Source organism: Eurypyga helias, unplaced genomic scaffold (genome assembly GCF_000690775.1).
Source record: "Eurypyga helias isolate BGI_N326 unplaced genomic scaffold, ASM69077v1 scaffold17651, whole genome shotgun sequence".
Taxonomy (NCBI): domain Eukaryota; kingdom Metazoa; phylum Chordata; class Aves; order Eurypygiformes; family Eurypygidae; genus Eurypyga; species Eurypyga helias.
Genome location: NW_010230421.1, coordinates 22,771 through 36,123, shown reverse-complemented (window position 1 = coordinate 36,123; position 13,353 = coordinate 22,771). Strand labels below are relative to the sequence as shown.

The 13,353-nt window shown below is 42.3% G+C and overlaps 1 protein-coding gene across 1 annotated transcript in view; it reads right to left on the bottom strand.

Moving 5' to 3' along the window:
• ITK (IL2-inducible T-cell kinase) overlaps positions 1-13,353 on the bottom strand; it is a 31,305-nt gene that overhangs the window by 2,413 nt on the left and 15,539 nt on the right. The window contains exons 3-15 of the mRNA XM_010160742.1: positions 11,217-11,298; positions 9,696-9,824; positions 9,073-9,113; positions 8,115-8,266; positions 7,587-7,652; positions 7,346-7,400; positions 5,386-5,465; positions 4,603-4,739; positions 3,747-3,821; positions 2,933-3,104; positions 1,995-2,211; positions 1,209-1,273; positions 1,000-1,118 (exon numbers count right to left, since the gene is read on the bottom strand). Coding sequence (XP_010159044.1) covers positions 1,000-1,118; positions 1,209-1,273; positions 1,995-2,211; positions 2,933-3,104; positions 3,747-3,821; positions 4,603-4,739; positions 5,386-5,465; positions 7,346-7,400; positions 7,587-7,652; positions 8,115-8,266; positions 9,073-9,113; positions 9,696-9,824; positions 11,217-11,298 — 1,390 coding nt within the window. The remainder of the gene's footprint in view (positions 1-999; positions 1,119-1,208; positions 1,274-1,994; positions 2,212-2,932; positions 3,105-3,746; positions 3,822-4,602; positions 4,740-5,385; positions 5,466-7,345; positions 7,401-7,586; positions 7,653-8,114; positions 8,267-9,072; positions 9,114-9,695; positions 9,825-11,216; positions 11,299-13,353) is intronic.

The window sequence follows — 13,353 nt, the reverse complement described above, 5'->3', positions numbered from 1 at the left end:
GCCAGGGGACAGGGAAAGAGGAATGGTGCTTTCTGAAGCACCACTGGGTTGGGTTCTTGAAAGCACTGCCTGGGTCTGAGCACCCAGCTCCCACTGCACTGCTCATAACCCACCACAGGAATGGGTTCAACCACAGCAGAAGACAGCAAAGGCAGTGGGAAGCACAGAATTCACAAGCGCGGAGTAGCAAAGGTTATAATCCTGCATTATTTACTGCTAGGCTCGGAGCTGAGTGGCACCCCATTGACTGTGTGCTGGGCACAGCACACTGCACCGATTCATTCTGCGGTACTGCGATTTGCATGCTAGCTGGAGATGGGCCAGATACATTAGTGTGCCAGATCAACAGGCACATCAGGGGAGCGCCTTTGTTATCTCCAGTGCCGATGACTTTGGGGAAAAAAAAAAATATACAATGGTTTTCTTATCTGTGAGTGTCCAGAAGGGAGACCAAAGAACAGATGCAAATCATAAAACAATGCATTGGGAGGCAGGAAATGAGGTGAGAAAATGCGAGCAGTGAAATAATATTTTCAGATTGGCATAAAGCAAATGGAGTCAGCAGAGCAAACTTAGAAAGGCAGAGGGTTTGAGTGAAGCGTCAGAGCCTGGGACCGGCATGCAGACGGACAGAGTGCCTAAATGTCTTTCCTTTCCTTATATAATCTTGTCTGAGACCTCCAACCTTTTCTTGGACGACACTCCTGCTGTATTCAGCATGAAATAGAGTTCGTTATTTGGGATTATATAGCATTGCACAGGTATGATACATTAAACTGTCAGTATTTACAGTGTTCCAAAGTATCTAGGTAGTTTACTATTCTTTCCTTTCTTTCACTTAAATGATTTAGGTTTCATTTCCTAAGTCATTATTCAGGCAAAACACCCTTGAAGCCCAGAGGATCTAATTTTATAGGAGAGTGTACTTGAGGACTGAGCTCCTAGGTTTTCTGAGCTGGCGTTTGTTGAATGTTTTCCATTCTGACAAGAGGTTCTTACCAAATGACCAAACATCAGATTTGGTGCTATAGTTGCTGTAGGAGAAAACCTCCGGAGCAGACCACTTGACTGGAAACTTGGTACCCGTGGAGCTGGTATATTGGTCGTCAAGGACAATCCTGGCAAAAGAAAAGAAGGGAGTGTGCTGAGTAACATCCCCCATCCCGTGACAGCTCCACAGGGAGAGTGCACGGCCTTGGCAGCATTACCTCGACATCCCAAAGTCGGACACCTTGACCACGTGGGATTCCCCCACCAGGCAGTTCCTAGCAGCCTGCAAGAAAAGGAGGTGCAAAGGCAGAAGGTCAGAGCTGAAAGACTATCACAGCCACTCAGTTGCAGAGCAGACAGTGCTCGAAAAAGGAGAATCAAAGGGACATCGTACCATACAAAGAGGGCAATAACTTGAAGTTCTCATGCTTTCTGTACCTTTTAAGGCTAGCATGTTCCTGTTGCCAAGAAAGCTGTTCCACCATCAGTCTGACTTGCAGGCCCTTGTTGCCCAGAAAGGGCAGAGAAAGACCCTAAAATATCCACAGCTACCCACAATCCTTCCTCCCCTAACAAAACTGCATCATGCAGATTGATTGAACACCACCTATTTAAAATTTTATCAGTAATGCACATTTATGCATATGTTAGAACAGGTCTTTTTGGCATCTTCAATGATTTTAAGCATGAAGAGTCATCAGTCCCTGGGAACTGTGGGAGCTGGGGCTCTTGGGGAGCAAAAGAGTCCACTCAAAAAAAGAGACAAACTTTATGTCCTTGAATCATCTCTCCCAAACGTAATTAAGATAAATAGATTAATCAGTGCTCCAGGGGATGCTTTTTTTCCACTAAGATATTGATGCTGCTTCTGCAATAAGGGGAGATACTGGACTCCCTGTCAACAGATAGGCAGGAAGAGTGTGAAAGCTAACGTTAAGAAAGGGAGAAAGTACAGGGAAAAGACCAGCTGGAGCAGAGGAAAATGCTATCTGGGACCAGCATACCAGGTCTCTGTGGATGACAGAGTTTTGTTCTAGATAAGCCATTCCTTCGCACACATCTTGGCACATCCCCAGCAGGGTCTCCTGTGAAAAACTGCCACGCTGGCTCCTGAGGTAGTCAGACAAGCAGCCGTTCTCCATGAACTCAAACACCAGGCATATGGGAGTGTTCTCAAAGCACACGCCATAAAGCTGGACTAACTTGGGGTGAGACAGCTTCCTATGAGATAGGGAGGAAAGGTGGAAAAGAGGCTGAAATAGGTTCAGTGCCTACTACCCTTACAGCAAATGCACTATTCATGGCTGTCTACGTCACCCTACTGCACCCCTCTCTCTGCAAAGGCAAACTGTGAAAGCAGAAAGAAGTTAATGTGTTGACCAAGTCTAACGTCAAGTTGCACTAAGCATCATCCCATTTTAATGGTAATGGTCACCAGAAGACTTTTCTGTATGAAAAATCATCCAGTCAAACAAAAATGAAGTCCACTTCTATCTTGAAGGGAGAAAAATTTTTAAAATATTAAGTCAATAAAAGCAAAGAGAAATCTTTTCAGTTGTGCACAGCAAAAAGATTTTTCAGTAAGGTTTTTCAGTAAAATTTCCCTCAAACTTTAAGAGCTTTCTCCATCTAAATATTTTTGACAGAACTCACTCTGATTTCCAAAGCACAGCATCAGTTAACCCTGCCTTCCAGAACAGCAGAGAACTGGAAGATCATTCTGGAGGTTGATAGACTCAGAAGCACAGTAATTCACATACACTCTGAACTGCCTTCTTTTGTAACCACCAGAGTCCACCCATCTCTCTATCTACTACTGAGATACATAGTAGACAATCCAAGATTAAATTCCCCATTTATATTCCTGAACATTATTACAACACTTTGGTTCAGTCCTATGAATCCTACAGGGTCTGATTTTCTTGGTGAACCTACTACTTACATCAAGACTTTAGCTTCCTCAACGAAATCCTCTTCAGACATTGCTCCTTCACGAATGGTCTTTATGGCTACTTTTGTCTTCTCTAGCAAGTAGCCAAGGTAGACCACCCCAAACTGACCACTGCCGATTTCCTGTATACGGGTGAGCTCAGAGGGGTTAATGACCAATTTTCCTGTTGATTGTAACAGACAAAGTGTGAGGATCTAGCAGTAAAATGTCAAAAAAAAAAAGCTTTTGTGGGTTAAACATTGAGATAGGAGTCAGAGTGAGACTTTCTGGCTCTCTTTCAATTCGTCTGTCTGACCTTTGAGTAGCAACAACAACATCCCCTTTCTTTTTTTTTTTTCCCTATTTGTCTTGTCTATGAAGTTTTTCAGGGTGGATTGTTTTTATCATGCATATATGCACTACTGAGTACAACATGGTTCTGAGTTTCTTTGATGTCTCCAAGAATTACAATAAAGATGATACCAGCAAAATTCTGTAGACAGCTGCACACAAATGGAAGCACCTTTCAGGAGGGACACAGCTTTCATCAAGTTATGCTATGCTCTTACTCCCATCACCTTTGTTCAGCATGAGACCCTGGGGATCTCATCACCTTCCTCGAGGCACCGCACAATCAGTTAATTCAGTTACCAACAGTAATGACAAAGATGATGATCTAGTGAATAGTGCAGTGTAAAGATCTGAAGAAAGTTATTTATTGCAGTGATAGGTGCACAAATATTCATCAATATCCATGGGGATATTTGGGATCACCCAGTGAACCAGCGAGGAGTGTGATTCCCCTATAGCCATGATGGGCCCATACCGTAGCTCAGCCCTGCAGTGATTGGGGCTGTTTTTCTCCAAGAAGAGACTGCATACCGCAAACGAGTGACAAGACCTGAATAACAAAGGAAAACATGGGTTCTAGTTATTGTCACAGTTATGAGAAGTGTGAATGTCACTACCCTAGAAGACAGTCTGCATACTGGAAGCAGATTTATTGTACTAAGTTCTCAGTTCCACTTGAGGGCAGCTGAACCTCTATTCAGACTGCAATTTCCCGCCTGCTAGAAGGAAACCAATTCTGTAGTTTCAGCTCATTTCCTGTTTTCACTCAGTCAGCAAACATGAGCTGTGAGTGTCTATTAAGTCTGATGAAATTCCAAAATATACCTTATATCTGTAGGGCATTTATGAAAGCCAGGGTTTCCCTTGCTACTCCTGGACTGTAGGGATTGGAGTCTCTGGTGACACCCATGTCTAGCTATGGATCCTGACCATGTCCCTAACTCTGTGTCACATCAAGGCCCAAGGATATATCACCTCCTGGGCAAGAAGGCCCTGTAGCATAACTCAAGCAGGTACCTTGATCTGGCAGTGGTGACACACCCCCAAGGGCTCCCAGAAATGAATGAGCTCTCAATAGTATAGCATTACATCATCTGTGTTGGCCATAGTCAGCCTTAGAAGGATGACCAGAATGAAGATGTAATGCTGGAAGCTGGCCTGAAATGGTCACTTTTTTGCCATCCAAGTGCCAGGATAAGTGGAAGAGAAGGTGATGCCATTTAACATTTCACTGTAAGGAGAGAGGACTTGAGAGCCTTCCTTCATTCCAATAGTCACCCGGCTGCATGGTAACACAGCAACTTCCCTGGACAGCATCATTCTTCACTCACCCCCGGCATTGTGCTGGTGATAGTTGATGAGTTCAGGGATACAGTCAAACACATGCTTTTCTGCCAAGTAATATCGCTTAGGAAAGCCAGTTGTCTCATTGATGTGATAATGCTTTATAACAGGATTGTTATCCGTGCTGAAAAAGAGAAGATTTTCTTTGAGGAAACCTTGGTTACAGCAAAAAGACAGGAATTTGGGGTATATACAGAAGAGGAGCAAGTGAGAAAAGGGGAGAACCTTCCCTACGCAGAACGAGTGGGAGAGGAGCAAGGAGTCAGCTGCAGTTGCTAACAAAAGCTGTGTACTTGTACGTTCTCCCTCTCACTCATAGATGGTCTAATCTCTAGAAAGGCTGAGGTTTCCTGATAAGAGCAGGTTGAGTTCTAAATTTCTCTGCCTCTTCTTTCTGAAACAAAACTTTCTGTCACACCATTGAAACCCTTTCACTCGTCTTGTATTACCCACCTTTAATGAGTCCAGCATATAGTCCATGTTGATCCTACTGACGTTTCAGCTGGGGGGACAATTTAATCAAAATTACAACCCCAGTGATGTCTAAGGCACTATTTATAGGCATTTATTCAGATGCAGGGAGAAGTAGAGCCTTTCATACACTTTGCAAGTGGCAGCTAACCTGCCTTTTTTGGAAGTGTTTTCCTCTATCATTTTCATGAGCTTTCTGCTCTCTCTTTATAATGCCAAAACAAGTACAGAGATTACACTCTCATAGAAGCCATTTCATTGATGTAATTGATACAAAAAGCTACTGAGCTCAGCTGTACCTTAATGCTTTGGTGAAAACAGAGACCGTGTACATGCCAGGCTGCCTTGAATCTCTCACCATGAAGGCACCTTCCCTACCCTGTAACAGGAGCAAAGGAGAGAAAACTGGTTAGAGACATAATGGAAAAAAAGCAGCAGGCTGGGGGCAAAGCTCTGCTCATTTCAGCCCTGTCTAATGCTCAGTCATGAGGATGTGCTAAACACAAAGGAAAAAACCCAGAGCAATCAGCCAATTGACAACTTGGTCTGTTCCGTGCACAGCTCTGAGGGCTGCCAGGGCTGCAGGTACACCCAGCTGGTCTCTCTTGGGTATTTTTAGCTGTTTCCTGTGGAAATGAGATTTATGTGCTCGTGCTCAGTGTGTGTGGATGTGGGTACATGAACGCCTGCCTCTGTCCCTCCTAGCCTCTGCGCTAGAAAGTCAGCGCTCATTATTGCTTTCAACCCTGTCTGACAGAACACTGGTGATACTAGTTTCACACAAGTTCAATGAAATGTGCAGTGGGTGGAAAGGCAAACCTCTTTGAGTGCCCTCCAGTGAGAAAGCAGCTATGGATCGAGAGTACAATTTATTCCACACCAGAGAATCCCAATGGGAGTGTATGAAAGATAATTTACCAATGGACCACAGATGGGAAAAGCTTGGACAAGATCCTGCCCTTTCACAGGTACCCCTGTTGTCTCGTATCTAAACATAGATGTGTAGGAAAGCAGTTCCTCCAAACAATTTTCCCTTTTAATTTTTCACTGTAATTGTTTTCTGCTCTTCTGAATGTTAAAATGTATCGTGGCCATGATCCTCCTGACTTTCAGCGTGCAGCTCTGCCCAGGCGGGGTCAGGCCAGTGACCTATAAACTTTCCAGGGCTCTCTCTTCAATGCATGACAACACATCTACCTTATCTACACAATATCAAAAACTCTGAAAAGGGTCTCCAGATGCTGCTGTGGAAGCATCTGTATTGTGCATGGTGAGGGCTTTAGGACTCATCTCTCTGGCAGCGTGGGGTTGCTTGCACAAGTAGGCAAGTATTGGAGACAGCAACCTGCCTCAGATACTTTTAACTCTGTTCTTGCCATCCTGTCTCACTTGACAGCAAGCCTGGACTAAGATCACTCACAAGCTTGGCCACATTTTTGGGGGGAGCTGTGGGGACTGCAAGGTTTCGAACCAGAAGTCTCTGCAGGAGCACGGGCGTAGTTGCCATAGAACAGTTGTGCTGGTAGAACCAAAAGGGAAAATAAGGTCGTTAAGCCATGCGTGGACACCTCCCTTAGGAGTTCATAGGAACTAAAAGAGTTTTTAAAACTGCACAAAAATGTTTTTATTTCCATAAAATGCTATAATTCCAAGAAACAATACTTTATTTGTGTCTCCTGTCAGTGTTAGAGACGATTTAAAAACTAAGGTTGTGTTTGTGTGGAACATTTGACCAAGAAGTTGATTCTTTCTATTTTCACTACAGTCTTCACTGGAAAGCTCTGGCTCAGCTGAAAGAGATGCATGCTCACATGCACACACACACACACACAAAACTAAAATAAAACCCCAAACCCATGCTTTTGGCTTTCACCCAAAAAATTTCAGCATAAGATTGGTTAGATTTTCAGAGAACTACTGGCATCCACAGGCATTCTGCAGAGACAGAAAAGATGAGCTAAAATCACAGTTTTCAGTCAACAGAGTGTTGTGAAACGGTGTTTTCTGTCAGCCCCAGTTACTGGGTGTGTTTGACCAAAGAAGGATGGCGCAGCCGACGCTCAGCTACTATGGAGGTAAGGGGCGAGATTGCTAGTGGTCCTTCATCTTGCATCGCACATTAAGAACAGCCAAGGACAGCAACACAGCAGGAACCCAGGGCTCAGCTGTCTCTCACACAAAGCAGACCCCACAGGCTTCTCCTCATTTATCATTAATTAACTATTATTGCCCATCCACCTCACACATAGCATGTTTTACCTCATCCTTGAGGAGTGTTTCTGCTTTGCTTCTGCTGATGTTCTTATTGTACCATCTGAAAACATCAAAAGAGTCAGTCAGCGTTTCTAGGCTAGTAAAGTTTCTGCTGAAAAGCTTCTGAATTGAGTATCCCCAGCTTTAGCAGTGACACATTATGTGGGGTAGGGACGTTGGGGGCTTGTAGCTTCTAAAACAAATCCAGGGCAGTTAGAGGAACAAGAAAAACATAGGCACAACTTACTCATATATTTGCAGATTCTCGGGTGATTTTTCCACCAGGTAGCTACTTGGCACGTAGCCTTCATGCCTGTTAAAATGCGACACGGAGTGAGTGTGCTAGACAGGCAGGATTTTCTCTGCATCTGTGGGAGTCAGCCCTGAAAGATTTGCCTGCTCTTTGCATGACAGAAATGCTGGTCGTTATGTATTTAGTAGGGTTACTGGAAAAGGAAACCACTGATTATACCTCCAAACTTGGAGAGTTTTACAATTTTCACAATTCTTTTTCCCTACGTGTATGACAGCGAATATCAGCCTGACCTAAGGACTGTTTATTTTTTTAAAATTAATTTTCAGATCCTTTTCTTCAGTTTCAACATAAGCAACATTAAAGGGAAGAAAGTTACTGTAAATAACCTTCCATCATTTTTTTTCATGTATATCAGAGGATGCTTCACAAACGTTATACTAGAAGCCAGCATATATGTTAGTGGAAGAACAAACTGCATTTAGAAAAGATTTGTAAATTGGCTGTTGAAAAGGGACTTACCCATTCTTATCTTGAATCAGCCACCAATGTTCCTCGGAGCTGTCAATCACATAATATTCCTCATTATATCGTAACGTCAGCTCCCGTGGATTCTGGGCTTCATAGTCATATATGGCCATGACTACAGCTTCCTTTGGGTCTAGCAACAGTTTCTGCACAAATTAGGCAAAAGGCTCATCATATTCATATTCATAAAAATCAATGGCATGCTCGTTAAAAGGATTACTTCCCTGGCAACACTGGTTTCCTCTGGGTTCAAAAGCCACAAAAGCTAGGAAAGCACCCTGGGGTGTCTAGTGGGCCATGGTGGCAACATGGGAGTTTTTAGCATTTTCAAACAATGACTTTCATGTAAAAATTTCACTTGCATAGATAATAGTTATCTACTCCTTCTTAGGGCAGGATTACTTCTGACCGACCTATTCTTCACAGGTGTTTTGTAAACTTTTCTTAAAGCCTCCAGTGATAAAATCTCTGTGGCCTCCCTAGAGGGTCTTTCCCAATGCCTTGCTGCCCACCAGTAGGGCGTCCAGCCCTAACAGCCACCCTGCTTCTCCCTTCTTATTACATAAGCCAATGACATTTTGTCCCATGCACAACTGGGTTTGGAAAATCACTTCTCTGTTCCTCTTCACAGCAGCTTTTCTCATATCCCTCCTATTTCCCCAGTTTCCCTTTCTATAGATTGGAAAAAAATACAGTTGAAGCTTCACTCACCACTGGAAAGCCATTTGTGAAACCAAGCTGCCTTTGCAGGACTAAACTTAACACTAGCGGGATGCTGCTGATTTACAGCTTATGAAAAAGTATGGAAAAGGTAAGAGAAAAGCCCAGGGAATGTTACCACAGGTGATATTCTAGATCACTGCACTGTGGTGAACCCTGACGAGGATATATTCACCGCTGCTAATTAAACACACAGAACACTAAGGACAACGTGACGTGCCTCTGCACTTACCCAGTTATCTTCAGGAGTGGGAGGAAGGGGCTTCTTTGAGGCTGAAATGAAATCAAGAAAGATAACTTGAAGTAGATCTGGACAAAACCAGGGGAGAAACCATCAAGGTAATGAATTGATAAAGGTGATACAAAACCTGTGAATAGGAAATCTCAGCCACACAGTATGGGTTTGAAAATGGTTATGTAAAGAATCACCCAGATACAAGGTAAAAGCACCTTGGGTGAAGAATGATGGCTTATATGCTTTTTCAGGAAACAAAGTAAAGATTACACTTGGCCATTGAAACCACAGAGGAAATATGGTTAGGACAAAATAGGACACACAGGGTTGAAGACATGTATGGCTTTCTGACTGTCCATAGCTGATCAAGTTCTTAGTTCTCTACCTCATTCCGAAGACAGCACCAAGCATCACACAGAGCAGAATGTTAATTCAAAACAAAAAATGCCATATATTGTAAAAGATAAGCAAGAATATCCCAAGAAACCAGCTACATGTCTATTGATGGAAATGTAACATGATATACTTTGATGTTCTGTACAAGACAGATTTGATCCTTTGCTTTTGTTAAGAATAAATATTTTCAAGGTCAGGATGGTCTTCACAAATTTTTCCCATACCATTTTTTGTGGGATCATACTCTACACAGCCAGCTGCCATCTTCTCTGTCTGAGCACAACATCTCCACTTGCCATCTATCCAAAAATCTGGGTGACATTTTGAAACCAAACTGTTGTTGTTTCTGGTTTCTGGAAAATATTAGGGGAAGAAAAGAAGGGGGAAAATGAATATATTTGCATTCACATCAGCTCTGAAAGATATCTAGAACTGAATGGAAATAATCTGCACTTTGAAGAATCTTCATATTTTTGTCAAATCAAGCTTTGGTGAATATTATCCTCCTCCGTTAATGTTTTCCTTTCTCCTGAAAGGAGGGAATGCCACCATCGATGTAGAGGTACAGCCTTCCTGCTGGTGATGGAGCCCATACCCCTCTACTGTGGGAGAAGAGAATCCTACCAAAGTGACTCTCTCTTTAAGCTGAGAAACACCAAAACCACAGAAGGAAGGTCTCCTAAAAAGAAATAAAACCTGGCAGGCCATATACTGATGATTCCCATGGAAGACTACAGCTCTACAGCGTATGTAGGACACGGACCCTTGCTGCTTTGGCTTGGTGTTCAGAAGGAGTTGTACAAGCTGGTATTCACCAGCACTGAACATTTTTTACACATGTAAATACCAGCCTTGAATCTCTGCAGGGGTGATTAAAGGTCCTTCTTTTTGAAGCTCTCTAATAATAATTTTCCTAAAAAGAAAAAAAATTTCTGCTGGCCTGTTTCAAGAGACCATTCAAATTGTCAAAGTAAGGAGAGAGTCTCAAAATGTTGAACAAGAAGAAGTGATGAAGTAGCAGCTTGGAGCACGTGCACTCTGGAACGGGAATAACTGGTTGCAAAAGTAAGCGCATGAACCCAATAATATCTCAGTCAGGAGCAATGTTTTCAGAGTGAAAAATACGGCGGCTTGTGTTATAAAGCAGGAAAAAGCTATGATAGAAGCCTGGTGCAACTTCTATGTAACTAAGTAACACCTTCCTGATGTCAAATATTATGCTTCCTTTCAGCCTGCCGCGGTTAGTTACTGTGCCTTCACTTCAGAATCATTGCAGCGAACCACAGCACAATTCAGGAGGTGAACAGGAAATGAAAGCAACCCGCAAAAATGTTTCTTAATAATCATGATTATCTAAGAAGGTTATGTAAACGAAAAAAAAATCTATTAATAAGAGCTGAAAAATCTTCTACACAGAAAAGATTAATTTCTAAACCAACCTCACCATAGACAAATCCTCATCTCTTCCTGAATAAGAAACCTTAAATTACAACAGCATATCAAGAGTTTATCCTAGAAAGAGGCAAGCAAAGCATTCCATGTCCAAATTTTCCACTGCTGCTGAAAACACACCCACCAAATTTACAAGCAATTTGATTTTATAACCTCATTACCCATTACCACTTCGCATGCTTAGCTGTAAGACATCGACTCCTCGTGCACATTTTCTCTGCATTACAGCTTGTGACAAAACTGGTCTTGGGTAAGTAACTTCTACAATTAGGTGGACAAAGGGATTTGATTACCTTCCTTCAGCGTAAAGACCCATCTCTGCCGGCTCTCACGATTGGGTGCAAACACGTAGAGTATGTAGTTATCGTGGACGATCTGGAGAGAGGAGTAAAGAGGGAGCCATTAGAAGCAATCCCAGATACGCTGGACACGATGGAGTCACTGAAGGAAACGGGCAGCAGCCCTCATACCAACAAATTACACCCAAAATGATGATGTGGGCAAGTGAAATAACAGGTCCTGTTCAGAAGCATCTCTTAATCTCATTGTCTTTTGATAAATTACAATGGAGTAGAAGCCCTGATCAAGAAAGGATTCCTGGCAAGAAATGTTTTAGATCAATTTTGCGCTGTTAAGAAAGGACCATAAAATCAATGGAGACACAGCAATTTCAATCTGCAGAGGAGACAGCTCGTTGCTTGCTGACTGCAGTTTAACCTTCTAAAGCTTCTCAGGCAGATGGCATCTGTTTCTTAGCAGTTTGTTGTAAGTTACCTTCACTTAAGGTCTAATTTAGCTTTTCTGGAGTCAGGATAAATCTCAAGCAACCCCCTGGAGTTTATTTGGATTATGATTATTCTTCAAAGTTTTTAACAGCTTTCAGTAGGATTACAGAGGGGAAATAAGAAGCTGGAACAGATGAACAACGAGCAGTCAAGATGCTGTTTTCATCAACTTGTTCTTAATGATGAACAAATAAAGGAAGAGAAATACAGAACATTTGTGAAGTTTCAGATGAGAGAGTAAAATCATCACACAAACCAAAATGACTCAGAAACTGAATTGGATGACTACGTTTGGGTCTGAAATTTGATGTAACGCGTAATCTGTATTTCTCTTCCAGTATTTATCTCAATAATTTAATTCCAAATGGGACCTGGTCTCTTTGATGCACAGATGCTTTGAAAAACTTTGGCCATTGTCTTTAAACAGAGGTTTCTACAAGAAAGAAGCTGTTTTTAAAGTTTCTCCAATGGTGTATTATTGTTGAAAGAACAGGAAACATTTGCTGTCTCGTGCCCTGAAGCCTCTGCGGGCACAGACTGTCAGCCATGTGACTCAGTTTCTTCACATGCTATGGAGAGAGGAATTACAAGCTTTTTTACAGAAAATAGAAATGGGAGTAATAATTCCCACTCATTTAAAGCCACTCCTGTTGATATTATTGTTATGACTGTATAATATTTTGACAGTCTAAGGCAGATTTTGAAATCTGCAGTAAGCTGATCTCCAACAGACATAGCCATAAGTGTGCACAACTGCACAAAATCACTCATTTCATGCCTTTCTGCAAGAGGAGACACACAAAACCAAAAAGCCACTGATGGTTCCACAGAAGACTTACAGCTGGATGCAGCCAAGAAAGTCTTAAAAAACCCCAGACAATATCATTTTACAAAATGCCACAAAACTGACCGTGGGACAAAATTCAGACGTCCTACAAGTGGGAGTGATTACCACGAGCTCAGCGGAGCACTTTCCATCATGATGGGTCCACTGTTACCATCCCACCAGTACTGGCCACTACCTTCACTTTATTTTGCTGTTTCTACACGCAATGGAGATATGGGGATAGAGATTTGAAAATTCAGAACAAAACCACACAGATCTGAACATTTGTTCCTTCTCTAGTCTGTGTTCACTCAAGTTAAGAGCAGTTGAGGTTCCCCCATCAAGCTTTCCCCCAGCCAGGCAGCTCCTACCCAACCCCAGTTAAGAGCTCTCATCAAGAGGTGTTTGCAGAGTATGACAGCATCTTCTGCTGCTCCCAAATGCCCAAAAAAAAGGCCAGAGAACTCTGATCATCTGGCTTCCTGAGTGTTCATTATGTACCATTTTAGCAACATTCTGTAATATTCCAGGATAATTTTTATGATCCTGACTGGGGACCACCCCAAGCTGGAGGGAGGGTTACCTGTCATTATTTCCTCAACCTTCTCATATATCTGCAAGGTGACATTTTCTAGGGCTCAGATGAGCATGATGGATGCATATTTTACTGTTCAAATGAAGATTTTCAGAAAAATCTACAAGCTCCTTTTTTTTGCTGGTTTTGAGATAACAACGTCAAAAGAAAAAAAAAAAAACACCCACCAAACCTTTGCTTTATGGTTGTCTTTTTTATTTTGATGAAGTTATCTATGTTTTTTA